Consider the following 26,659-nt stretch of genomic DNA (forward strand, 5'->3'; position numbering starts at 1 on the left):
GCCTATCTCAGGTTTGTTTGTTTTTGCCGTTGACTCACCATGGCAATACTAGTACAACACCAGTACAAAATAGATCTGAATACTGGTGACTTTCTGCACTCTTCTACCTCTGACAGTATATATGCCACACTGATTGGAACGGACTGGACAAGTGAGCGCACAAACTTGGCCAACTCTGTCCTAGATTTCATGACTGGAAAGGTGAGTTATGAGCTTTGCGTACCTCACGTTGCTTGACAGTGACAGATTGTCTTTTTTTGTCTGTCTTTTTTGCATATTTTTTTTAAAACCCTGCAGTGAAACAAATATAAAAGCGAATTAATAACTGAGTTGTTGCAGTTAAGAATTGCAAATATGTGTAATAACCATTTACTGAAAGTATAGACGACTGATTGTGGTAGAGGCACCATAGAGATGGCAGACCTTCCTAAAATATCACTTTCAAGGCTGCTTTTAAAAGTGTGATTTCACCTAAAACAAAACTGGCAACTTCAAACAATATACAGGATTATACATAATGTTGATAGGAAAATGTTCACAGAATTGGTAAAATAATTTATGTTCATTCATTAGAGGTAGCCTGCAGTATGTATGTCAAATATTGATACGGTGAGACATTTGGGTATCTTATTAAGCACATGTGGGACATTTGCATCAGCCATTTTCTCGGACCGTGACTGGAAATGAAGATTGTCATGCAAGTGAGTTGGAGTGTTTTTCATATTCACTCACCATCATTTTAGTGTCTCGAGGATGATGGCATTCTATACTAGTAGTGACATGTACAATGTGACAGGCCTCAAGGAGGATAGTCTCCTAAAACATTTTTATAGTATTTTTAAAAGGTTAGTTCACTTCCAGGTGCCACCTTGACAGCCACAAAAGTGAACTTTTTTGCTCATGTGGATTTTTACACTCTTTGGCTCTGCTGTAAAATTATGGCATGTGGGACAAACAGGCATTTGGGCAAAATACAAAATATTTTGGTCAAAATGACTTGCCTGATGTAGGCTTAAACTGCCACGTCTCCATTCTCTACAGACAGGGACCTACACTGTGACCACCCCCTCAACTCTGGGGCGCCTCCTCCTGGTTAAGCTGGAGAAAGAGCAGTACCTGTTCCTGCCAGAAAACAAGTGGTTCTGCTCCAAGGTTGTCGTGACGACACCTGAGCATGATGTCATCTACTTCCCCTGTTACAAATGGGTGTCCAGAGGGGAGGTTGTGGAGCTGAGAGGGGGAAAAGGTGTGGGAATAAAATACCCTCGTCAATGTTATTTATCATATAACTTCTGCATAGCTGTATAACTTACATTACAAGAATGTAATTAAGATGTGATACATTTGCCTACTTTGACCTTCTTTGCTCATCCTCTGTCATCCTATGCCACTCCACTTCACAGCCAGTAAGGTTTTTGAGGATGAGCTCCCTCTACTGGTGCACCATCGTAAAAAGGAGCTGGAGCGTCACAAGAAACTGTTCCAGTAAGTTTTTACTTCCCAGCTCAACACACTGACATACCTGTCCATCTGTATAATGCTGTAGATTACTGTGAGTATATGTACACATGCCTGTGTAACTGTTCACATTTCTTTGTTTCAATAAGTGTGTGTTCTTGTCCCACCCTCAGGTGGAGTGAGTTTGCTGAGGGACTTCCCCACATTAACAGTGCCAAAGAACTCTCAGCCCTTCCTGCTGAAGTTCTCTTTTCCTTTTCCAAAGAGGTAGAGACAATCTACACAAGAGAATCAGGGTAGGTTCAAAGCAGTGCATAAAACCCACTAATATAAAACCCACTAATATAAAACCCACCAGGGTAGCATTCTTCCATCTGAAGATGCAAACACAAAACCATCCCTAAGACTGTGAGATGGTAATAACATAACATGAAGGAAATATTCCTGTAACCTTTCACCTTTCGCCCTTTAACCCCATCTACCCTCTTCCAGAATGTTTGAGCTCAAACTGAAGGGCCTTGCAGACTCCACCAAGCAGTGGGAAGACTTTGATAAGATGAAAAAGGTTTTCTGGTTCAGAAAGACACCCATCTCAGGTAAAAGAGCAGACCCCTCAAGTTACAACATCAAACATAGGGTGCATTATTAGATGTAATTGCAGTAAACAGCAACTTGCTCTTACAGTGGGCCCTACCAGCTTAAAAATGATACCCAGGTCCTTGTTCTTCAAAACCATACACTTATTAGGCTAGTGCATACTGCCATAACTCTGTCCTGGTAAGACTTGTTTGTTGAATCAATCTAGAGATTTGTTTAAGCTTACATGAACATAATACCTCCATCCTAGAATATGTCTCTGAGCACTGGAAGGAGGATGACTTTTTTGGGTCCCAATTTCTGAATGGAACCAACCCCAATGTGATCCAGCGCTGCACAACGCTTCCCCCCAACTTCCCTGTCACAGATGAGATGGTACAGCCCTCCCTGGAGGACGGGAGTTCCCTGGAGACAGAGATGAAGGTATGAAAAACAAGTTGGTAATAGCCACGCCTTGTATCTCTATATATGCTGTATAGATTTGTATATTATCACAGGTGGGTGGTGCTAGTTAACAATACAATGGAGTTAGGGGAAGGGCTTCTTCCTCTAAACTGGTGGTAAAATTTTATTTGGTGTTCCACAGGGTTCATTGCTTGTGCCCCTGCTGTTCCCTTATACAACCCCTTGATACCTTAATACTTTAAGTAAATTAAATGTAGACCACAAATGCCTTAACTTCCATCTTCTTTTGTCCTCCCTACAGAAAGGAAACATATTTATTTGTGACTACAAGAGGCTTGAGGGTGTGCCAACCCGGGTGGTAAACGGTGAACCACTGCCTCTCACTGCTGCTCTCTGCCTGTTCTACAATAACCCAGAGGACAATCTGACACCTATCGCCATCCAGGTACATACACCTGCACCAATGGCATACTTAAGTGACATAGACATTAGGGTCAAATGGTAAACTAAAACATGCAACTGTCTTCAGATTTTTTTTTAGACAATTCAGCATAAAGCTAAAAATACAGATATAGGATCTTAATTTGATCACCCTGTTGCAGGAAAACTGTTAGTGTATTTGAGGTTTAAAAAGACTTCTGAAGTTTGTAATTTCCACTCTGAAATTTCAGACTGGATTTTCCCTTACCAAAAATGTATCAAACCCTACAAAAATGTCCATTAATTATAATCCACTTAATAATTCACATTTCCTGTTGCTGAAGGATTATTTTCCTCCCTGCAGCAAACTCGCTCAAATTAAGATCCTACATCTCTAGTACCATCCTAACTGTTCCACAAAACTCAACCAAATGTCGTTATAAAAAAAGAAGAATAAAACAACCATAAAAAAATTATTTAAAAACAAGAGAAAGAAAGTCTTGTTAACAGAAAAGAAAGGAAAAAAAATGTAAAACGCTTCTACTCAAAACAAAGCTACTTTCCACAGTTATCATTACATCACAGCCCCTAATCAATATCATGTATCTACAGTATTCAAAGTTATTTAAATTATAGATCTGAGAAGGGGAAGTATGTTTGGATCCATATTTGAATGTTGATATGACATTAATATGTTTATTTGCTAAAATGCTACATGTTTGTGTACTGAGAATTGTACCTGAACAATGTTGTCACAAAAGTTTTGTTTTTGTTGAAACTTGCCTTTATTCCTTTGGTTCTGGGTTTCTCTGACCTCACAGCTGGAGCAGCAGCCCTCTCAGCAGAACCCCATATTTCTGCCTAGCGACTCTGAGCACGACTGGCTGCTAGCCAAGATGTTTGTGAGGAACGCGGATTTCATTGAACACCAGAATAGCTACCATCTGCTGGGCACTCATTTACTGGCTGAGGCCTTTGCCATGGCAACCCTCCGGAGCCTTCCTATCATGCACCCTCTCCACAAGGTATGACAGCCTGACACAGACTGTGGTCCCCACCAAACAATAACACTATCACAAAGTGTCTTGTTTCAAGATTGAATCCTCATTAGGGGAAATAGCACCAATGTCCGCCCCAGCACCTTTGTTATTGTTTTTGTTTTGTGGACGAAACGGACGTGAAGTGCGTCGATCAGTGTGGTAAAAACAAATTGCAGTACATATTCTTCTGTTATGTCGCGTGTGCAATGATATTCGAGGGAAAAACACAGTGTTTGTTGTTTGCAGTAACTTCTTTGTTGTTATAATATCCCAAATGCATGTGGCAGTTTCACCATTAATGATTACATTTTTTACTTCAATTTACTATGTTAGAATAATGGAATGTCAATATGTTAAATGTGGCCGGGGCCAGTCAAAAACATGATTATCCTGTCTTTTATATATATTTCGAAACTATGAGGTTGGAATAATACCGTGAAAACAGTGATAATGCTCTTTAAGTGTAAGAGGTGTTTGAAAAGACAGACTGAAATTTCAGTTTGTTTTGATGGGAAGGAGTTTCGACCTGCCTGGTGACATCATAAAGTGGTAAATTAATTAATAGACCAATAAGAAAGAGCGTTCCAAACCTTTTAGTTTTTAGTTTCCCCCTCCCCACTCAGACCACTCCCAGACTGTCCTAGTAAAATTCTTGCTTGAGAAATTGCTCCTTGCTAAGAAGCTACTTGTGTTTCTTTTTGACCATTTTAATTGAAACAATCACAGTAAGGTACGTAATTGTTACCCAGAAATGATTTGATATTGAGATAAAATGGCTGCGTTGGACTGTTAATAAAAGGATCCGCCCCTTTTTTTCAAATTTCACCTGAAATTACATACTCAAATCTAACTGCCTGTAGCTCAGGCCCTGAGGCAAGGATATGCATAGTCTTGGTACCATTTGAATGGAAACACTTTGAAGTTTGTGGAAATGTGAAAGGAATGTAGGAGAATATAACACATTAGATCTGGTAAAAGGTAATACAAAGAAAAAACAAACGTTCTTTTGTATTTATTTTGTACCATCATCTTTGAAATGCAAGAGAAAGGCCATAATGTAGTATTCCAGCACAGGTGCAATATACATTTTGGCCAGGAAATGGCAGCAGTGTATGTGCAAAGTTTTAGACTGATCCAATGAACCATTGAATTTCTGTTCAAAATGTTGTATCAAGGTTGCCCAAATACGCCAAATTTGTTTATTAATAACTTTTTATGTTCAAAATTGTGCACTCTCATCAAACAATAGCATGGTATTCTTTCACTGTAATAGCTACTGTAAATTGGACAGTGCAGTTAGATTAACAAGAATTTAAGCTTTCTGCCAATACCAGATATTTACATTTACATTTACATTTAAGTCATTTAGCAGACGCTCTTATCCAGAGCGACTTACAAATTGGTGCATTCACCTTATGACATCCAGTGGAACAGCCACTTTACAATAGAGCATCTAGATCATTTTAAGGGGGGGGGGGGGGGGGGGCAGAAGGATTGCTTTATCCTAGGTATTCCTTGAAGAGGTGGGGTTTCAGGTGTCTCCGGAAGGTGGTGATTGACTCCGCTGTCCTGGCGTCGTGAGGGAGTTTGTTCCACCATTGGGGTGCCAGAGCAGCGAACAGTTTTGACTGGGCTGAGCGGGAACTGTACTTCCTCAGTGGTAGGGAGGCGAGCAGGCCAGAGGTGGATGAACGCAGTGCCCTTGTTTGGGTGTAGGGCCTGATCAGAGCCTGAAGGTACTGAGGTGCCGTTCCCCTCACAGCTCCGTAGGCAAGCACCATGGTCTTGTAGCGGATGCGAGCTTCAACTGGAAGCCAGTGGAGAGAGCGGAGGAGCGGGGTGACGTGAGAGAACTTGGGAAGGTTGAACACCAGACGGGCTGCGGCGTTCTGGATGAGTTGTAGGGGTTTAATGGCACAGGCAGGGAGCCCAGCCAACAGCGAGTTGCAGTAATCCAGACGGGAGATGACAAGTGCCTGGATTAGGACCTGCGCCGCTTCCTGTGTGAGGCAGGGTCGTACTCTGCGGATGTTGTAGAGCATGAACCTACAGGAACGGGCCACCGCCTTGATGTTGGTGGAGAACGACAGGGTGTTGTCCAGGATCACGCCAAGGTTCTTAGCGCTCTGGGAGGAGGACACAATGGAGTTGTCAACCGTGATGGCGAGATCATGGAACGGACAGTCCTTCCCCGGGAGGAAGAGCAGCTCCGTCTTGCCGAGGTTCAGCTTGAGGTGGTGATCCGTCATCCACACTGATATGTCTGCCAGACATGCAGAGATGCGATTCGCCACCTGGTCATCAGAAGGGGGAAAGGAGAAGATTAATTGTGTGTCGTCTGCATAGCAATGATAGGAGAGACCATGTGAGGTTATGACAGAGCCAAGTGACTTGGTGTATAGCGAGAATAGGAGAGGGCCTAGAACAGAGCCCTGGGGGACACCAGTGGTGAGAGCGCGTGGTGAGGAGACAGATTCTCGCCACGCCACCTGGTAGGAGCGACCTGTCAGGTAGGACGCAATCCAAGCGTGGGCCGCGCCGGAGATGCCCAACTCGGAGAGGGTGGAGAGGAGGATCTGATGGTTCACAGTATCGAAGGCAGCCGATAGGTCTAGAAGGATGAGAGCAGAGGAGAGAGAGTTAGCTTTAGCAGTGCGGAGCGCCTCCGTGATACAGAGAAGAGCAGTCTCAGTTGAGTGACTAGTCTTGAAACCTGACTGATTTGGATCAAGAAGGTCATTCTGAGAGAGATAGCAGGAGAGCTGGCCAAGGACGGCACGTTCAAGAGTTTTGGAGAGAAAAGAAAGAAGGGATACTGGTCTGTAGTTGTTGACATCGGAGGGATCGAGTGTAGGTTTTTTCAGAAGGGGTGCAACTCTCGCTCTCTTGAAGACGGAAGGGACGTAGCCAGCGGTCAGGGATGAGTTGATGAGCGAGGTGAGGTAAGGTAGAAGGTCTCCGGAATATATTCCAGATATGTCTATGTCCTGGGAAATGTACTTGTTACTTACAACCTCATGCTTATCGCATTAGCCTACATTAGCTCAACCGTCCCGTAGAAGGGACACCGATCCCGAATAAGTTTTTAACAAAGATTTTTCAATGTATATTTGTAACTTTATTTACTTCCCTCTTCCTAATTGTCTTTACTTGGTCCAGTTGCTGATTTCCCACTTCCGTTATACCTTTCCGGTAAACACCATTAGCCGTGAAATACTTTTTGGACCCGAAGAAGGCTTAACTAAGGTATTTAAATACAGAAAAAGTATAAACAGCTTAAAAGCTAATCCAATAGACATTGCTACCCTAACGATAACAAATGCATATTTTATTGAAGTGTCCCAAAAAATTACAAAAAAGCAAACATTTATCCAGGACACCACTTTAGGACTGGAGGGGTTGAAGGAACTCTTGAAAAGGGCACACTCAGAAATCACCTACAGCTCCCTCTGTCTGCCGGAGAACATTGTTGCACGAGGACTGGAGTCCATCCCCAAATTCTACTACAGGGAGGACGGCCTGAAGCTGTGGAACGTCATCAACAGGTGGAGCTATGGCTACACTGATGGACGTATCAGTAATACCTTAGTAACCTTAATGGCCAATTAAATAATTGTATTGTAAAAATAACACAAACATAGATAAGTGCTTGATTGTTGTGATGTGAAGCTTTGTCCAGGGGATGGTGGAGCACTTCTACTCCTCTGACAGTGAAGTGTCCAGGGACTCTGAGCTTCAGGACTGGATCAACGAGATCTTCATCCATGGGTTCCTTGGAAACGGAAAGTCAGGTATGATGACTCATCAAATTAACAGATGAAATGTCACTGTTGTAGTTCTATTATTTAAGATCCTTCTCCTCGTCCACTGATGTCTCCTTCCCAGGAATCCCTCAACGATTTGACACAGTGAAGGAGGTCATCAAATTCATCACCATGGTGATCTTCACTGTGTCAGCACAACATTCCGCTGTCAGCATGGGACAAGTGAGATGAGGAAGAGAGCAAAACAAGTTAACAAATTACATTGCAGGACTGATAAGTGTATACATATATATTTTTAAACATATTACTTCTTTCTCTTTCCTAGTTTGACTACTGCAGCTGGGTACCCAACAGCCCCATATTTCTTTGCAAAGCTCCTCCCACCACTAAGGGGTGCTCTAGCATGAGCACCATTTTTGAGACACTGCCAGATGTCGGCTCAACAGTGAGGGGAATGGCTTCCATATGGCTGCTCAGCAAGAAATACTCAGACTTTGTGAGTTTTGACCTCAATGATTTGACCCTCTTAGATATGGTATTTTTAGTCATGTCTGTGATATGCTGCGGTCACTGTTGCTGCAGTCATTGACCCTGTTCGAATACAATTGCATTCTTCCTTTCTCCCTTCCCACCCTATTTGCTTGAGGTAATCACAGGTCTGTGTGTGGGTTAGGTGAAAACATTGTCTCCACCAGAGGAGGCTGGTGGGAAGAGCTATAGGAGGATGGGCTCATCGTAATGGCTGGAATGGGGATAGAACGGAGTCATGTGGTTTGCATATGTTTGATGTGTTTGGTACTGTTCCAATTATTCCATTCTAGCCATTACAGTGACCCCGTCCTCCTTTATCTCCTCCCACCAGCCTCCCCTGGTTTCCACCCCATTGCTTTCACCAATCTTAGTTACAGATCAGCTATTTCCTTAAGGAAATAAGAAAAGAAGTGTGCATTTTGAAAGTATTCAAACAGGGACATTGTTGCTCAAGTCTAGTCTATACCCGACACCAATGAAGTGGTGGGAAAAGTAGAATTGTCATACTTGAGTAAAAATACCTTAATCGAAAATGACTCAAGTAAAAGTGAAAGTCACCCAGCAAAATACTACTTGAGTAAGAATTTTAAAGTATATGGTTTTAAATATACTTAAGTATCAAAAGTAAATGTAATTGCTAAATATAATAGGCAAACCAGACGGCACGATTTTCTTGTTTTTTTATTTAGTGATAGCCAGGGGTATACTCAAACAGTCAGACATAATGTACAAATGAAGTATTTGTGTTTAGTGAGTCCGCCAAGTCAGAGGCAGTAGTTATGACCAGGGATGTTCTCTTTATAAGTGTGTGAATTGGATCATTTTCCTGTTCTGTTAAGCATTCAAAATGTAACGAGTACTTTTGGGTGTCAGGGAAAATAATGGAGTAAAAAGTAGATTATTTTCTTTAGGAATGTAGTGGACTAAAAGTAAAAGTTATCAAAAAGATGAATTGTGAAGTAAAGTATAGATACCCCAAAAAACGACTTAAGTAGTACTTTAAAGTATTCTTACTTAAGTACTTACAGCACTGCTCCAATGACCCAACAGGCCTAATCATCACAAATACATGACTCACTCATTTGCTTCTTATATCTGGAGATTTTCTTCTCCCACAAAGTAATAAATTGGAATATCGTCTGTTTTCCTCAGATCCCCCTTGGCTCATACCCAAATCAATACTTTGACGAGACTGATGGATACTTTGACGTGACCAAGCAGATGATGAAGCACTTCCAGGCAGAGTTATCCTACCTCAGTGAGTCAATCACTGAGAGGAATTCCACATTTACACCACCTTATAACTACCTGAACCCTGCCGAGATGGAGAATAGCGTATCTATGTGAGCCGGTTCATGTTACCATAATGATTGAGCATGCAAAGATGCTTGCAAGCCCTGTAGTACAGGGCGTAGTAGTGTGTCCAAAGAATACAGTATACCCTGCTGCCAATGACCAGAGCTATGCAAATCTGTTACTAATTATGAGCATTCAAGTGAACATTTTATTTAACCTTTGGAAAGATGGAGAATGTAAATAGACTCCATCTTTTCTTCTTTGATCTCAATGAACATGTTCTATTGCACTTCCTCTCAAGTTAACATGTGGTAGTGAGCAGCTTTATGTACTTTGAATTATCAAATAAATAAAAGTTTGTGTGATTCACTGAAGCTCTAGGGTGCTGATAAAAAAAACAAAGAGCTAGACAAACACAAGGAAGATCATGAAAGGTGTTATTGAAGATTCATTTTATTAAACAGCAACAAAATCACATGCATTGTTGGGACAGCTCCATGTGACCACGCATGACTTCTCTTCCTTTGTTTTGTGTGTTGTGGTCACTTTCTGGTCCAACCCACTGGTCCTTCAAGTCCAGTTTGCAAATATCACATATTGATCCCCACCATATTCATTTAAATGAGGATGCTTTTGGTACATTGGTGTAAGAGTGACCAGGGCCTTGCACATTTCATTAAAGTGCTATATGGAAAATAACTCGCTGAAAGGCAAGACAGTGAAAATATTTATATTTCTTTCTATGTATACTCAGTATTTGTCCAAGAAAATCATGTTACCAAAATAGGGACACAATTTAAACACCAACAACCCATGCAAGTTAAATTGTTAAATAGTACTAATTTACATCTAGTATGGATACACTGCAGGTCAAGAAACCTACTGTAACCGTGTGTCAAGCAGATCAAGTATTATTTCATACATTAAGGCTCTTCTTCAACCGTCATACAACACGGGACACAGGGAGATCCTCAATTGCATACTGCTGACACCCTCTCCTCCTCAAAACCCATTGGATGAGAAAGCCAGAGGTCCCTCCTCTCTGACCTACTCCTCCAATGGGTTTTGAGAAGGCGAGGAGAGGACACGAGTAGTATGCAATTGAGATTCTCCCACATTCCTTTTCAATATAAAAAATACATGTAACATCAAAACCTATGGTATTAAATTACACAGTGTAGCTAACAGAGGTTAGGTCATGTGTTGCTCCTGGAGTTTCAAGATGGAGAGGAGGGATCTGTCTCTGGCTGTGCACATGGACGGCAGTGGAACGGCCTCCATCTTGCGCTCTACGGTGTTGTAGCGGCACGTCCTCAGGTGGTCGGACATGCTGGAGACTTCGGCAAACCGCCACTCACTAACGGGGCTGAAGGCAGTGCTGAATCGCCACACCTGCCCAAACAGAACAAGAGAGTATTGATAAGAGGGCAAGAGAGTTCAATCCAGTAGTATTAGCCTATACATGCAAACATTTAAATGGGGTATAGGGTAAGGGATTTAACATCAGTGCTATTGTACATGTGTCAGTGCCGAAATAAGACCCTATCGTGGCAGTGGCACGCTAAAATCCTAGACTGGGAATGTAAATCCTCAGATGTGGTTGTAAATATGTCTGTAAACTATAATACTGGCGGTCTAAAAATCTAACTTTTGCACATCTTACACCTGGTGGTCCAGTTTCAGCCAACAAATGTGAGTTATTTACCCTGTCTTTGATCTGCCATGAGAAGGTTCCGTTTGGGTACTGCCTCCTCTCCCACCGTAGTTCCACTATCCCCCGGGACTGCAGCAGGCTAGCACACACGTCCCTCATGGTCCGCGACACCACGGACAGCTGACACAGGCTGAAGCCGTCTAGGAAGCGGGCCACATGTTCCAGCACCTCAAAGGGAAGCCCACTGAACTGGTCTGATTGGGACTCGCCCAACGGTTCCCCCCCAACGGGGCTTGGCTGCACCCCAAATGACCGAAGGTTCCGGTCATGGATGACCTTTGAACCTTGGGATGAGGGGCAGAACCTGCGCTGGGAGTAGGTGCAGCCGTAGTAAGCCAGGGGACAGCGGTGCTCCATCCAACCGTTGAGGCCCGCGTGGATGTCCTCGTGGACATTCTTGAAGTGGGAGGAGTACTCATCCCTGCGGAACAGCTGGCCACAAATGAAGGAGAACATTTGCTGGAGACGATTACATGGCATGTTCCGGATCTGTGGAACCTCCTCTAGAACCAGGTCCAGGCGGAGGGTGCGGAAGGGGCTGGGGTAGGATAGTTGGGGCGCGTGGTCGCAGGCAGCCGCAGACGCTACGTCGCCCACCCTTGTGCTGGTCACCAAGATGGCCGCTGGGAAAGTGAAGGTCTGCGTGCCGAAGTCGACGTGGAAGCCGTCTACATAGGTAGTTTCAGAGATCCTGCGGCACTTGCGAGACTCCTCCAGGCAGAAGAGGAGGGCTGCGGTGATCAGGTCGATCTCCCCCAGGCCCATGGGGTCGTCCTCCTGCTCCAGGTCTGACGTATCTACTGCCTTGTCCTCCATTTTGGGTCTAAACCTAACCCGAACCCTTCGTCCATTGGACAGAGCAAACTGGCCCAAGCCTCTGAGCAACTGGTGGTTCTGGAACTTCCTCTCCAGCCCTCTGTCTTCTAGGACCACGTGGCCGGCCCTGTGTGCAATACCCTGGTGGATATCCAGGGGTGGTGCTAGTGGAGGGTCTGGGTGAGACTGGGGTTGTGGCTGTGACTGAGACACACAGGACCCTTGAGGCACAGGTGACAGATTCAAGTCATCTTCCACCTTGACGAGGCATACTGTTTCACTGGAGGACCAACTGGTTCCAGGCTGTTGCTGGTCTGCTGAATCTGAACCTAAGACCTGCTCCTGTGGCCTCTTCTGGGAGCCTTTCCCACTCAAACAACCATTACATAGGCTCTGTCCATCCATCCCCTCAACACTCTTTGAGGCCCTACCTAAAAGCTCCATCTGCATGTTGCCATCAGCAACAACATTCATGGCAACCTCACTGTCGGTTCTGCTGACCACTCTCAGCGGTCCGACTGATGATCCTGCCTCAGCATCTTTCATCTCAACATTCATTGAGTCTGCATCTTCCAATTGATGGAAGCTGCTGTTAGGTTCCGCCTGAGGGTGAGAGGGGGCTCCGTTGATTGGGTCTGTGTATTTGACTGTGTTGCCGAGGTCACCCAGGGCTGTGACCAGGCTCCTCCTTAGCTGGACTGTAGCCTGGTGGAGTTGGTGCAGCTGTCCATAGCACTCCTTCAAATTCACACCCTCAGCTACAGGACCTTTGACCTCCAGTCTGTTGTGAAGCAGCAGCTCCTCATTCCTGTCACTGCTGTTCTCGCTACGCTGAGGCTCCAGCACTGCTCCTCCGTTGATGTGTTGCTCTGTGTTGTTGTCAGAGGTGCTGTTAGCGCTGTTGAGGACGTCCAATGCGGCGGCAAGGCTCCTCGCCGTCTCCACTGTGGCCTCGTACAGCTTGCTATACCGCTCCTCGTTCAAACCGTTTATTCCGTTAGCAATTTTATCATTCGCTGAGCCCAGCGGTGGTGTCAATGGTGGTGGTGAATGCGTCGTCATTGGTGGTGGTGACTGCGGCATCAATGGTGGCGGTGACTCAGAAGTGGCAGCTATAGGGTCGGCCACCACCAGCACAGCTGAGTCCGAAGCAGTGTCCTTCTCGCTCTCTACGGCGACAACCGTTGGCTGTCTTTCGGCCGTGGGCGCCATGGCGACCACCTTGAGGGACTCGATCAGCGTGTGTTGGTCCTGCAGGGCGAGCGCCATGTCCAGCTGCTCTGTCTCCTCTACCCCCCAGCTCAGGCTCTCGTATGAGGTGTAGTCCAGGCAGCTGATCGGCCACCTGTTCCACTCCATGGTGCAGCACACCACGCCCGCTGGGCACACCTCCAGGTGCGCGGGAATCCGGGTCCGTACCAGGGTGGCAGGGCAGCCAAAGCCACTGTTCAGGCAGGGCACCCTCTCCAGGGGGCAGAGGAGGCGGTGCTCGGGTCCTTTGCAGGTGTGGAAGATGGCCCCGCAGAGCAAGGGGCAGGTGACCAGGTCACAGGAGATACCAGGTTCAGGCCTGGTCATACACCTCTGACTCAGGCAGGTCACACAGTGGGTATGTTGCAGCTCCATCTTTAAGAAGATGGGCAGTGGAGTTTCTGGAGGGGTGTAAGGTGGAGCAGGAGGGTGTAGTGGTGGGAAGGGGAGAGTCCACAACACTGAGAGGGAAAAGGAGACAATATACACAGGAATGAATGTTAATTCGTGTGTACAAGCGGATGCATACAATACAGTACACTAGTCCTTTCAATTTGGTTGAAAAATATCAAACCCAGCCATTCATTCCTCAAGTAGCAACAGTGTAGCAAGTAATAACTTGGATAGGAAATGGGTTATCTACAGTAGCTTAGCTCAGTTCAATACCTAAGCTAAAGAGCAAGCTAGCTTAGCTATGTTGAGTCATTTGTAACACCAATAGCCTAATAATAACTTGGCTGACCAGATACTTAGCCTAAGTTAGCCGCTAGCTAGCCAGCTTTGTCAGCAAAGGAAAACAAGCCAGCTAGTAAGGTTCAGTTTGATAAACCAAAAGCAAACCTAATGAATGAAGAAATTCTATTTGAGGGACTGATTTCACAGACTGGTCATGCTGATGGTAGGATTCTGTGTAGCTGTTAAGACAACTCCTAACATAGCAAGAAGACCGTGTCGCAGTCTGAGTGACGAAAGAGCCACTAACTTTCAGCTGTCCCAAGAACAACAACTCAGCAAGAAACTTCAATTCTTGGCTAATTACCGTAGCGTTGACGTGACTCGATTGCTCAAACTCCACGACTATAGTAATCCAGCTACTTGTCCGTTAATATTAAAGTTACAAATGGATGTAAACTACTTTTTTCCTATACATCTCTCCTCTTGTCTTTCAATCAACCTCCCTATGCTTTGTCCGCTGTTGCTTCTCCCTCTATTCTAAACTGAGAGATGATCCTAGGGATGTGTGTTCCCATTGGACAATGGTTGTCATGTGGGTCGGGGTGTTCCTTCCTTCCTGTAGAAGTTTGCGAGATAGGTCAAAAAAATTAATACATCTTCAACCTGGGAAGTTTGGCCAGTGAAGTTTCCATAAAACTACTCTTATTACATCTCTAAGTAATCGTATACCATATCTTCATACTACTTTTTGATATTAGGTAGTAATGCGATTCTTGATTAGCAACATGAAATTAGCAACTTGTATCATTTTGATATCGTTAGCTGAGACGCTAGTTGATGTCGTCATCACGCAGCAGGCACGTAATGATAAAATCGTCAACAACAGATTCAGGAGCGGGCATGGCTTTTTGCAATGTAAGTACAGTGATCAATTAATTATACATTGCAAAATCAAATATAATTGCATGTCGAACTATCATTCTACCGACAAATAAATTCATTTCGAAGGATTAAGAAAAAATAAAGGCTAGATCTATACGATAGTGATGAATGCAGCTTTCTATAGTCTTGAGAACGAGTCTGTCTGCTAAACGTTAGTCGAGCGAGCCAATTCAGGAAAGCCAGCTGCCCAATTGCAGACTTTCATAGTCAAATCTCTACAGAATAGCCATTGGATTTTAAAACATCTCAACTATCTTTTTTTTCTCTTTTTTCTAGCGGTATACCAGACCACGTGATAGACAATACCACCTCCAGAGAAGAACAGATATAGCCCTTGGTTCACTCCAGACCTGACTGCCCTCGACCAGCACAAAAACATCCTGTGGCTGACTGCAATAGCGTCGAATAGTCCCCGCGATATGCAACTGTTCAGGGAAGTCAGGAACCAATACACACAGTCAGTCAGGAAAGCAAAGGCTAGCTTTTTCAAATTGAAATTTGCATCCTGTAGCTCTAACTCCAAATCTTGGGACACTGTAAGGTCCATGGAGAACAAGAGCCCCTCCTCCCAGCTGCCCACTGCACTGAGGCTAGGTAACACTGTCACCACCGATAAATAAACCACAGAGAATTTCAATAACCATTTCCCTAAGGCTGGCCATGCTTTCCTCCTGGCTACCCCAACCCCGGCCAACAGCTCCGCAGCCCCCGCAGCTACTTTCCCAAGCCTCCCCAGCTTCTCCTTCACCCAAATCCAGACAGCAGATGTACTGAAAGAGCTGCAAAACCTGGACCCGTACAAATCAGCTGGGCTAGACAATCTGGACCCTCTCTTTCTAAAATTATCCGCCGCCATTGTTGCAACCCATATTACCAGTCTGTTCAACCTCTCTTTCGTATCGTCCGAGATCCCTAAAGATTGGAAAGCTGTCACGGTCATCCCCCTCTTCAAAGGGTGTGACACCCTAGACCCAAACTGTTATAGACCTATATCCATCCTACCCTGCCTTTCTAAAGTCTTCGAAAGCCAATTTAACAAACAGATCACCGACCATTTTGAATCCCACCGTACCTTCTCCGCTGTGCAATCCGGTGTCCGAGCTGGTCACGGGTGCACCTCAGCCACGCTCAAGGTACTAAACGATAAAAGATTGTACTGTGCAGCCATCTTCATCGACCTGGCCAAGGCTTTCGACTGTGAATCACCGTATTCTTATCTGCAGACTCAACAGCCTTGGTTTCTCAAATGACTGCCTCGCCTGGTTCACCAACTACTTCTCAGACAGAGTTCAGTGTGTCAAATCGGAGGGCCTGTTGTCCGGACCTCTGGCAGTCTCTATGGGGGTGCCACAGGGTTCAATTCTCGGGCCGACTCTGTTCTCTGTATATACAGTGGGGAGAACAAGTATTTGATACACTGCCGATTTTGCAGGTTTTCCTACTTACAAAGCATGTAGAGGTCTGTATTTTTTTTCATAGGTACACTTCAACTGTGAGAGACGGAATCTAAAACAAAAATCCAGAAAATCACATTGTATGATTTTGAAGTAATTCATTTGCATTTTATTGCATGACATAAGTATTTGATCACCTACCAACCAGTAAGAATTCCGGCTCTCACAGACCTGTTAGTTTTTCTTTAAGAAGCCCTCCTGTTCTACTCTGGATGGTTCTGACTTAGAATATGGGGACAACTACAAATACCTAGGTGTCTGGCTAGACTGTAAACTCTCCTTCCAGACTCATATTAAACATCTCCAATCCAAAATTAAATCTAGATTGGCTTTCTATTGTGCAACAAAGCCTCCTTCACTCACGCCGCCAAACATTCCCTGGTAAAACTGACTATCCTACCGATCCTCGACTTCGGCAATGTCATTTACAAAATAGCCTCCAACACTCTACTCAACAAGTAGAAAGAGGAGGAAGGGAAGCGCTACTAAGGTACACTATAGTATATTTTGGTAGATAGAAGGTCCTCTTTGGTAAAAGGTGTAAATAGGTCATCAAAAAGAAAGGAGGACCAAGGCACTCTTCATATAATAAATTAAAATGCCTTTATTAGTATGGCATGTTCAATAGAAACAAAGTTGTTTAAAAACCGACGCGTTTCGGCTGCATGGCCTTCATCAGGGAGTACAGGAACTCAACTCAACAAACTGGAAGCAGTCTATCACAGTGCCATCCGCTTTGGCTTCCTTTCCTTCCAGTTCTCTGCTCCCAATGACTGGAACGAATTGCAAAAATCGCTGAAGCTGGTGACTTATATTTCCCTCACTAACTTTAAACATCAGCTATCCGAGCAGCTAACCGATCGCTGCAGCTGTACATAGCCCATCTGTAAATAGCCCATCCAATCTACCTACCTCATCCCCATATTGTTTTTATTTAATTTTCTGCTCTTTTGCACACCAGTATTTCTACTTCCACATCATCATCTGCACATCTATCACTCCAGTGTTAATTTGCTAAATTGTAATTACTTGCTACTATTGCCTATTTATTGCCTTACCTCCTCACGCCATTTGCACACACTGTATATAGACATTCTTTTTTTTGTATTGTGTTATTGACTGTAAGCTTGTTTATTCCATGTGTAACACTGTGTTATTGTTTGTGTCGCACTGCTTTGCTTTATATTGGCCTGGTCGCAGTTGTAAATGAGAATTTGTTCTCAACTAGCCTACCTGGTTAAATAAAGGGGAAATAAAAAAAAATATATATCTTTTTTTAATCACTGCATTAAATCTCTTCAAGTCATTCTATTTGATTTATTTATTTAACCTTTATTTAACTAGGCAAGTCAGTTAAGAACAAATTCTTATTTACAATGGCGGCGTACCGGGGAACAGTGGGTTAACTGCCTTGTTCAGGGGCAGAACGACAGATTTTTTACCTTGTCAGCTCGGGGATTCAATCCAGCAACATTTCTACCCTTTCTAACCACTAGGCTATCTGCCGCCTCTATAACTCCAACCTAGCTATGTATTTGAGGTATATGGTTATTTTATGACTTGGGGTTGTTGGTTATTGTTTTAATAGACTTTACGTTACATTACAGAAAGAAAGCACACTGCACCCAAAGGAAATATCTTAAGTTGACCGGAAGTGCTATAGTGACTACTGTTAGCTCAAGGGACGAAGCACTCTTTACCTCTCCTCTAGTCACCCGCTACTTTAAACTCCTTGATGTGACCCTAGTCATACAATTTAAAGCTTAAACCCAGACAAATCTATAGCTGTAAAATATGTTGTCTCCAGATGGGCAGAGGTCAAGCAGACAGGGCAAATGTTCACTAATGGCCTGCTACAACGCTGCTGCAGATGCTATACCATCCAGCGTCTTCTTCAAAGTGTCAGACCAAATGTCTAACCTCAACTTATTTGATTCAGCTTACCCTGATGAAGTGTTCCACTACTCATCTGAAACTGGGGATTTGGACAAAACATTTTTCAAAGGGTGGTATCATTTATTTATTTTTTCCCCGTGAAGGACTGTCTGCATTTAAGGCAAGTTCTCTATAATAATTACTTTGAGTCTCGGAATATCCCGTGATTAATTTACACAAAATTAATATAACATCATGTCACCATTGTATTGGTACATGTTGATCTTATGATTTACAGGTGGAATCTGACGCCAGACCGGTGCTGCCTTGGTCGTTTCTGCCAGTTTCTCTGCCATCAGAGTATGTTGTGAAGAAAGAGGAGAAATTAGATGTGGTAAAAAAATAGGAGGAAATTAAGGAGGAGTTGAATGTTGTCAGACATATCTGCAATAGACCCAAATATTTTGAATAATGCCAATAATCAACATTAGATGACCATTATCAAGGAAAGACTGTCATGCTCCACTTTTCATATACCCACGGAGATCACAAGAGCCAGTTATAGTTCAATTGAAGTGTGTTTGTCATTTCTATTATGTTAGCAGTTTGTAATTAGAAGTTTTACATTGAAGCCTTCATAATTTTTCTGTTCTGATGACTTCATTGCAGCAGTTTCCAAGAAATCACAGCCGTGACTCCATTGAGAGATGGGATGAGACTTCGGGTCCTGACTATATATCGGAAGCGTTACAGGAGATAACAGACGATTCTTCAGACTTATCAGATGGCCCTGATGAATTGTTTGACATCAAACAGATTTAGAATACGTTGACGAAGAAGAAGAGGTACTTATCATTTGGCCTGATATGGAACAGAATTCTAAGACCAACATCAGAATCTATTGTAAAACGTGGAGAATGTAGCCTCTGTTCATACACATGTGTTTATCTCTGTTTTGCTGCAGTTACCTGAAACTTCTCAAGCTGTGAGAGGAAAAGCATCTTCAAAGTCACTGCTGCCAGAGAAACAGTCACCTCATGGTGAAACATTTTTAATTGCACTATTGGGCCCAATCTAAGTGTCTAACCACAGAAACACAGGTTAGAATGGTCTCATTTAAATTTTTAGCTCATCTATGCCTTTACTACAGAGATTTAAGTTGTGCTTCAATTATATATTTTTCATGCTGACAAGAAGTGAGTAAACAATACATACAGGGCTCGACATTATGGCTTCTCCGGGGCAATTTAAAAAACCTGTTGGGCAACCAGAATATAGATTTCAGTTGTCCGAAAGGACAAGTAAAAAAAATCACAATATCAAACACTCTTAATGCTTTTAATTCTGATCAGAATTGGAAAAGGCAGCACACATCAGGGCAGTGCATGTTTTTTAAATTTTATTTTAATTTATTTAACCAGGTAGGCCAGTTGAGAACAAGTTCTCATTTACAACTGCGATCTGGCCAAGATAAAGCAAAGCAGTGTGACAAAAACAACAACACAGAGTTACACATAAACAGACGTACAATCAATAACAGAAAAGAAAAATAGAAAAATGTATATGCATTGTGTGCAAATGTAAGGAGGTAAGGCAATAAATAGGCCCTAGAGGCGAAAATAATTACAATTTAGCATTAACACTGGAGTGATAGATGTGCAGATGATGATGTGCAAGTAGAGATACTGGGGTGCAAAAGAGCAAGAGGGTAAGTAATAATATGGGGATGAGGTATTTGGGTGTGCTATTTTCAGATTGGCTGTGTACAGGTACAGTGATCGGTAAGCTGCTCTGACATTCTCACTAAATTGCTTATATTCCTATTTGCTATAGCCTATTTCAATAAATATGTTATATTTACACAAAGCAAGAGAAGAATGTAGATACTAAGAGTCTCATCAAAGCAGCGCAGAATATCCGGTCAGAAAATATATTGTGTTTTTTCGCTCTCTAGAATGTTGGATGATCTGGGCCAATAGCCAAAATCTATTTTTATAACGCACACTGGTGTTTTATTGTTATAGAAGCCCATATTTGATATTTTCTCTCCATTTGATATGAACATGACTTGGCCTATTAAGCCACTCTTTCAGTTTAAGGCATGCTAGACTTTTCCTGCCGCGCTAGTTCATGGTCAAACAAGTTTTAAGTTGTTTTTGAATAACCCCAAAACATGGGAGGCCTAAGGTAATAATGAAAGGGATATAAGAAACAATAGCAAGATATAGAAATCAAATTAGACATTTTAACAAACCGTATAGTTGAGCAAAGCATTACATGCATGCGAGGCAGGGAAGGAAATTCTCCTTTTGCCACCGACCAAAAGCCTAATCTTACTAATTAAAATATCATAAAATCATTAAGACAATTAAAATGATGAGTATTTTCCAAACTATTCTAATACAGTGTTTAATGTCCTAAAGTTGCAGTCTATACTATTCTCAATCAGATTTATTTTGAATGAGCAATATTTTAGGCCACAAGAAGTGAAATTGAGCAAACGATACCAAGATGGAAAAATCGAATGAGTCAAAAGAAAAGTTAGCCTACAACTGACGAAAGGTTATGAAATAAATAATGCGTAGTTGGGCTAGGCCAATTTTCATATTATGTCAATGGGCAACCTACAACGCATATAGTAGCCTAGGCAAAAATGTAAATCAATTTATAATTATCCAGTTCTGAGGACAGCACAATTGCTCTGCAGCCCACGATGATTTACAACCCATAAGACACACAACCAGCGAGGCTCGTTGACTGTGAGTCACTCGTTCCATCTGCGACCTCTTCAGCAAACATACACACAGATAGCCAATGCAACCTGGTCTCAGAGCATTTTGTATTATTCTGTACATAAATCCGAAACATTTGATTTTGTGTGATATGTTACGTATGGTATGTATTAACTTGTGATTGCAATTCGTAGGATATGTTACGAATTGAAATTCGTACAATATGTAACATTCGTATACATTTTGCTATAAATTTGTGAAACGTAGGACATGTTACGAATTCCAATTTATTGTTGCTTTGGTTAATTATAGGGTTAAGGTTAGGGGAAGGGTTAGTTAAAATGGTTATTGGAAGGGTTAGCTAACATGTTAAATAGTTGCAAAGTAGTTTAAAAGTATTTGTAGAGTTACAAAGTTCCTAATTAGCTAAAATGTTAAAGTTGTCCATGATGAGATTCGAACACACAACCTCACGACAATTTCATAAATGTGTCAAGTGCAGTGTCTGGTTGCTCTTCATTACACACCACAGACCAACAAATATTCTTTACATCTACAACATAGGAATCACTACAAAACTTGTATGACCTCTTAAACACTATACTAGGCCCAGTATTTGGAACTTTGGTTTTCATAGATATGGCTACTATATTGTGACCACAACATCCGATGGATTTGGATGCTGCTTTAAAGTACATTTCTGCAGCGTTAGTAAAGATGTGATCAATAAATGTTGATGATTTCATTCCTGTGCTGTTCGTAACTGCCCTGGTAGGTTGACTGATAACCCAAACCAGGTTGCAAGCACTAGTTACATTTACATTTAAGTTATTTAGCAGACGCTCTTATCCAGAGCGACTTACAAATTGGAAAGTTCATACATATTCATCCTGGTCCCCCCGTGGGGAACGAACCCACAACCCTGGCGTTGCAAGCGCCATGCTCTACCAACTGAGCCACACGGGACCAGTTACAGTTTGAAGCTTTCTCTTGAGTGGGTAGCCTGATGTAAGCTAGTCAATATTTAAATCACCCAGATAATATACCTCTCTGTTGATATCAGATACCTTATCAAGCATTTCACATATGTTATCCAGATACTGACTGTTAGCACTTGGTGGTCTATAGCAGCTTCCCACCAGAATGGGCTTTAGGCGAGGCAGATGAACCTGTAGCCATATTACTTCAACAGTATTTAACATGAGATCCTCTCAGCTTTACAGAAATGGGGTTCTAAATATTAACGGCCACAGCTTCAACTTTGGCATTTCCGTATTTTCTGTAGCTCTTATAACCATGTATTGCTACCACTGTATCATCTAAGTGAGTTTCAGATATTGTCATAATATGAATGTCACCTGTTACTAGCAAATTATTGATTTCATGAACCTTGTTTCTTCAGCACATATGTTAACGTGGGCTATTTGTTGCACTTTTCTTGGATGCTTGATTGTTTTTCTTGCTTTACTGGGAAGCTTAGCAGAGGTAGACATGCTCATGTTATTTATGTTAGTGCAGGGTGAGCTGCACACAGTGGACTTCCAACTAGGGCACACTGCCTCAGTGCTAACAGTATCACTCTGGTTCATAGGCACATGACTACTGCATACATAAGCTGTGGGATCAGCAGAGGCATTCAGGGCAGTAAGAGGGAAATAAATTAGGTTACTTACATTGTGTCTTCCAACGCCCCTGGGATAATGTACATTTGCTGTAGCATTATGACAACTAGTCTCGAAGCCAGTTATGGAGGGCTAAAAGTCTGCTGAACCATTCAATGCCACGATTTAGGCAGCGAGACAGATATTATGGGCCATTTGTTGGTGTCAAGTAGTGGCCCAATCAGTTCTCTAAAATCAATTTTCAGCTGTTCTGAGCTGCCCTTCATAATGTCATTGAATCCCACGGGAACTATGATAGACTCAATTTCCTGACGCTGGTTTAAATTGTTTGGGAGCAGCTTATTGATGTCCTGTACTCATGCTCATGGATAGCACAACGTGTTTGCTCCAGGGACTGAGACATTAAACTGCCCAATACAATGGCCGGAGAAAGGAATGGTGAAATCTGCACATTCCCACCCATCACACAATTCGTTGAGTATTTCATGAGCCCACGAGAGGCAGGATAGCGTACGTAACATGCGAGCTCAACTTTTTTTTGTACAGAAATAAAATAAAATTGGAATGGCCGCTAGAGGCGATAACACCGTCAATGAGCAAGCACAAAAAATGATTTCAGATCCCTCCTATGTACTTCACTAATTTTCAGTCACCCTTTTGGCCGTTGGCATTACAGACCTTTTGTTTCTTTGGGACAAGTAACTTCAGCTTTTGTCCTACTTGTCCGATGGACAAGTGGCTAAAAAAGTTAATGTCAAGCTCTTGACATATCCCCGTGTCAGTCAGAATACAGTGCACATCCCATCTAACATTTTCCCCTTGTAATCTCAAATAAGGGGACTTTGTCCCAGGCCAGAGCCAGGCGTGCTTTGTAGGAATTAGGATTAGGCCTGTGATTTAGAAACTATGTTACAATTTATGAATTTGCAATCTAATTTGATGTAATTATGTAATTTGATAATCAGGCTTGGTGGATGAGTCTGGTGACAGCTCAGACTACGAGCCATTGGTTAAGATGATCAGGAAGCCTCCAACAGACTGCCAGCTGAGCGAGAGAGTGAAGACACTGCTGAAATACACAGACCTGGCGGATGTGACAATGAAGCACATCTACAATAGAGTAAGAGGACATATATCCAACGTTATTCAAATGTCCAGATTTGACTTAAAATCACATTCTGCACACCAGATGATGTAATCCTTCTCTCCGGATGATGTCATCGGAAACACTTATCTTCTATCATTTTTTACTCCAAAACAAAAATCCGCTGTTGGGGTGGTGCTGAAGATATGTTAATGTTGGGGTGGTGCTGGATATGATATGTTAATGGTGGGGTGGTTCTGGAGATATGTTAATGTTGGGGTGGTGCTGGATATGGTATGTTAATGTTGGGGTGGTGCTGAATCTGATATGTTAATGTTGGGGTGGTGCTGGATATGATATGTTAATGGTGGGGTGGTGCAGGATATGATATGTTAATGTTGGGGTGGTGCCGGATAAGATATGTTAATGTTGGGGTGGTGCTGGAGATGATATGTTAATGGTGGGGTGGTGCTGGATATGATATGTTAATGGTGGGGTGGTGCTGGATATGATATGTTAATGGTGGGGTGGTGCTGGATGCGATATGTTAATGTTGGGGTGGTGCTGGATATGATATGTTAATGGTGGGGTGGTGCTGGATATGATATGTTAATGGTGGGGTGGTGCTGGATATTATATGTTAATGGTGGGGTGGTGCTGGAGATATGTTAATGGTGGGGTGGTGCTGGAGATATGTTAATGGTGGGGTGGTGCTGGATATGATATGTTAATGGTGGGGTGGTGCTGGATATGATTTGTTAATGGTGGGGTGGTGCTGGAGATGATATGTTAATGGTGGGGTGGTGCTGGATATGATGTGTTAATGTTGGGGTGGTGCTGGATAAGATATGTTAATGGTGGGGTGGTGCTGGATATGATATGTTAATGGTGGGGTGGTGCTGGATATTATATGTTAATGGTGGGGTGGTGCTGGAGATATGTTAATGGTGGGGTGGTGCTGGAGATATGTTAATGGTGGGGTGGTGCTGGAGATATGTTAATGGTGGGGTGGTGCTGGAGATATGTTAATGGTGGGGTGGTGCTGGATATGATATGTTAATGGTGGGGTGGTGCTGGATATGATTTGTTAATGGTGGGGTGGTGCTGGAGATGATATGTTAATGGTGGGGTGGTGCTGGATATGATGTGTTAATGTTGGGGTGGTGCTGGATAAGATATGTTAATGGTGGGGTGGTGCTGGATATGATATGTTAATGGTGGGGTGGTGCTGGATAAGATATGTTAATGGTGGGGTGGTGCTGGAATGATATGTTAATGTTGGGGTGGTGCTGGAGATGAATGTTAATGGTGGGGTGGTGCTGGATATGATATGTTAATTGTGGGGTGGTGCTGGATATGATATGTTAATGGTGGGGTGGTGCTGGATATGATATGTTAATGGTGGGGTGGTGCTGGATATGATATGTTAATGGTGGGGTGGTGCTGGACGTGATATGTTAATGGTGGGGTGGTGCTGGAGTTGATATGTTAATGGTGGGGTGGTGCTGGAGTTGATATGTTAATGTTGGGGTGGTGCTGGATATGATATGTTAATGGTGGGGTGGTGCCAGATATGATATGGTAATGGTGGGGTGGTGCCGGATATGATATGTTAATGGTGGGGTGGTGCTGGATATGATATGTTAATGTTGGGGTGGTGCTGGACGTGATATGTTAATGTTGGGGTGGTGCTGGATGTGATATGTTAATGTTGGGGTGGTGCTGGATATGATATGTTAATGGTGGTGTGGTGCCGGATATGATATGTTAATGGTGGGGTGGTGCTGGAGATATGTTAATGTTGGGGTGGTGCTGGATATGATATGTTAATGGTGGGGCGGTGCTGGAGATATGTTAATGGTGGGGTGGTGCTGGATATGATTTGTTAATGGTGGGGTGGTGCTGGAGATATGTTATTGGTGGGGTGGTGCTGGAGATATGTTAATGGTGGGGTGGTGCTGGATATGATATGTTAATGGTGGGGTGGTGCTGGAGAGGATGAATTTGATGTTGAAAAAGGGTGGAATTGTCCTTAAAATATTTTTGTGTAGATCATTATCTTCCATTGTGTGATCTCTCTTAGGTGTTTGAGATGTGCCCCCGGTATAACCTGTCTAACAAGAAGGACATCATCAAGCAGACAGTGAAAGAGGGGATTTCTTTACAACACAGGGTTTTAATCAAGCCATATTCATAGCTTTGACAGATAACATTATAATCAATGATCTCAGGAAAACATAGTTGATATCGTGACAAAGACTCTGGGATTCCTGTATATGCCTTTCCTGGACCTTTCATTGATATTTTTTACATACATGTTCAGACTGTTTAAATACTATACAATTTCATACAAATTATTTGTTTTACTTGCCTAAGTTTTGTAAATAAAGTATTTATTGTAGTGTACTGATTTGGTTTATGGTGCTCCTCTACTGTACAGTGTACACATATTGCATTATTTATAAGCACTACCCAAATAAGATTTAGAGAAATCCCCACAGAGTGAATTTTCATTGTGATCCACAGAATGTTATAGATGTTTACTAATCAACTGGAAAAGACACCTTTCGAGACTCAATTTGGATTTGTTGTGGATAAGTACAGCAGATGAGACAAGGCAATTAGCTTGCCCAGCAGCCCTTCCCTTAGGCCCCACTGCTTGGAGTAATGCTCCTTTGCTCTCCCTTCATCTCCCCCTCCTCCCATGACAAGATGACGCATTCTCTTCATGCCGTCAGACGCCATGTTCCCAATCTAAGAGCAAACTGACTCACTCTTCATTTGCATATGATAATACAAATGTTTAATGCTTAACTCATGTCCTCTTGACTAGGACGAAAGGCGGTTTCACCAAAAGAGCTGGCAGTACTTCTGGAGGACTTTCTGGCATGGCAAGCAGAGGTGGTATGCCTACTATAAAATGCATGGAATGTTGTCACCGCCAGCTAATTCAAAAGTAACAGGGAAGGCTGTCAATGATATC

General features: G+C 42.9%; 2 protein-coding genes and 1 long non-coding RNA gene across 4 annotated transcripts; 2 read left to right on the forward strand and 1 right to left on the reverse strand.

Annotated features, from left to right (window-relative positions):
• On the forward strand, positions 1 to 9,968 carry LOC129825291 (hydroperoxide isomerase ALOXE3-like). Its single transcript, XM_055885273.1, has 14 exons — positions 1 to 205; positions 1,046 to 1,246; positions 1,404 to 1,485; positions 1,632 to 1,754; positions 1,951 to 2,054; positions 2,306 to 2,478; positions 2,762 to 2,905; positions 3,702 to 3,905; positions 7,080 to 7,166; positions 7,296 to 7,465; positions 7,590 to 7,711; positions 7,806 to 7,906; positions 8,010 to 8,180; positions 9,368 to 9,968. Exons 1-14 carry the CDS (start codon positions 40 to 42, stop codon positions 9,560 to 9,562), a joined length of 2,043 nt encoding a protein of 680 aa, XP_055741248.1. The 5' UTR covers positions 1 to 39; the 3' UTR covers positions 9,563 to 9,968.
• Positions 9,942 to 14,541, reverse strand: LOC129825289 (F-box only protein 30-like). Its single transcript, XM_055885271.1, has 3 exons — positions 14,332 to 14,541; positions 11,217 to 13,753; positions 9,942 to 10,903 (listed from the first exon to the last, which is right to left on the reverse strand). The coding sequence occupies exons 2-3, from the start codon at positions 13,665 to 13,667 to the stop codon at positions 10,703 to 10,705; spliced, it is 2,652 nt and encodes an 883-aa protein (XP_055741246.1). The 5' UTR covers positions 13,668 to 13,753; positions 14,332 to 14,541; the 3' UTR covers positions 9,942 to 10,702.
• Positions 14,542 to 14,777: 236 nt separating this feature from the next.
• On the forward strand, positions 14,778 to 26,082 carry LOC129825293 (uncharacterized). Of its 2 annotated transcripts, none has more exons than XR_008754845.1 (6): positions 14,778 to 14,882; positions 15,186 to 18,632; positions 18,908 to 19,083; positions 19,203 to 19,338; positions 23,558 to 23,712; positions 25,760 to 26,082. It is a non-coding gene; the product is annotated as an uncharacterized LOC129825293 (long non-coding RNA). The 2 variants fall into 2 exon arrangements; XR_008754846.1 differs by having other exon boundaries at positions 15,186 to 18,598.
• The last annotated feature ends 577 nt before the right edge of the window (positions 26,083 to 26,659 follow it).

Source organism: Salvelinus fontinalis, chromosome 27 (assembly GCF_029448725.1).
Source record: "Salvelinus fontinalis isolate EN_2023a chromosome 27, ASM2944872v1, whole genome shotgun sequence".
NCBI lineage: Eukaryota > Metazoa > Chordata > Actinopteri > Salmoniformes > Salmonidae > Salvelinus > Salvelinus fontinalis.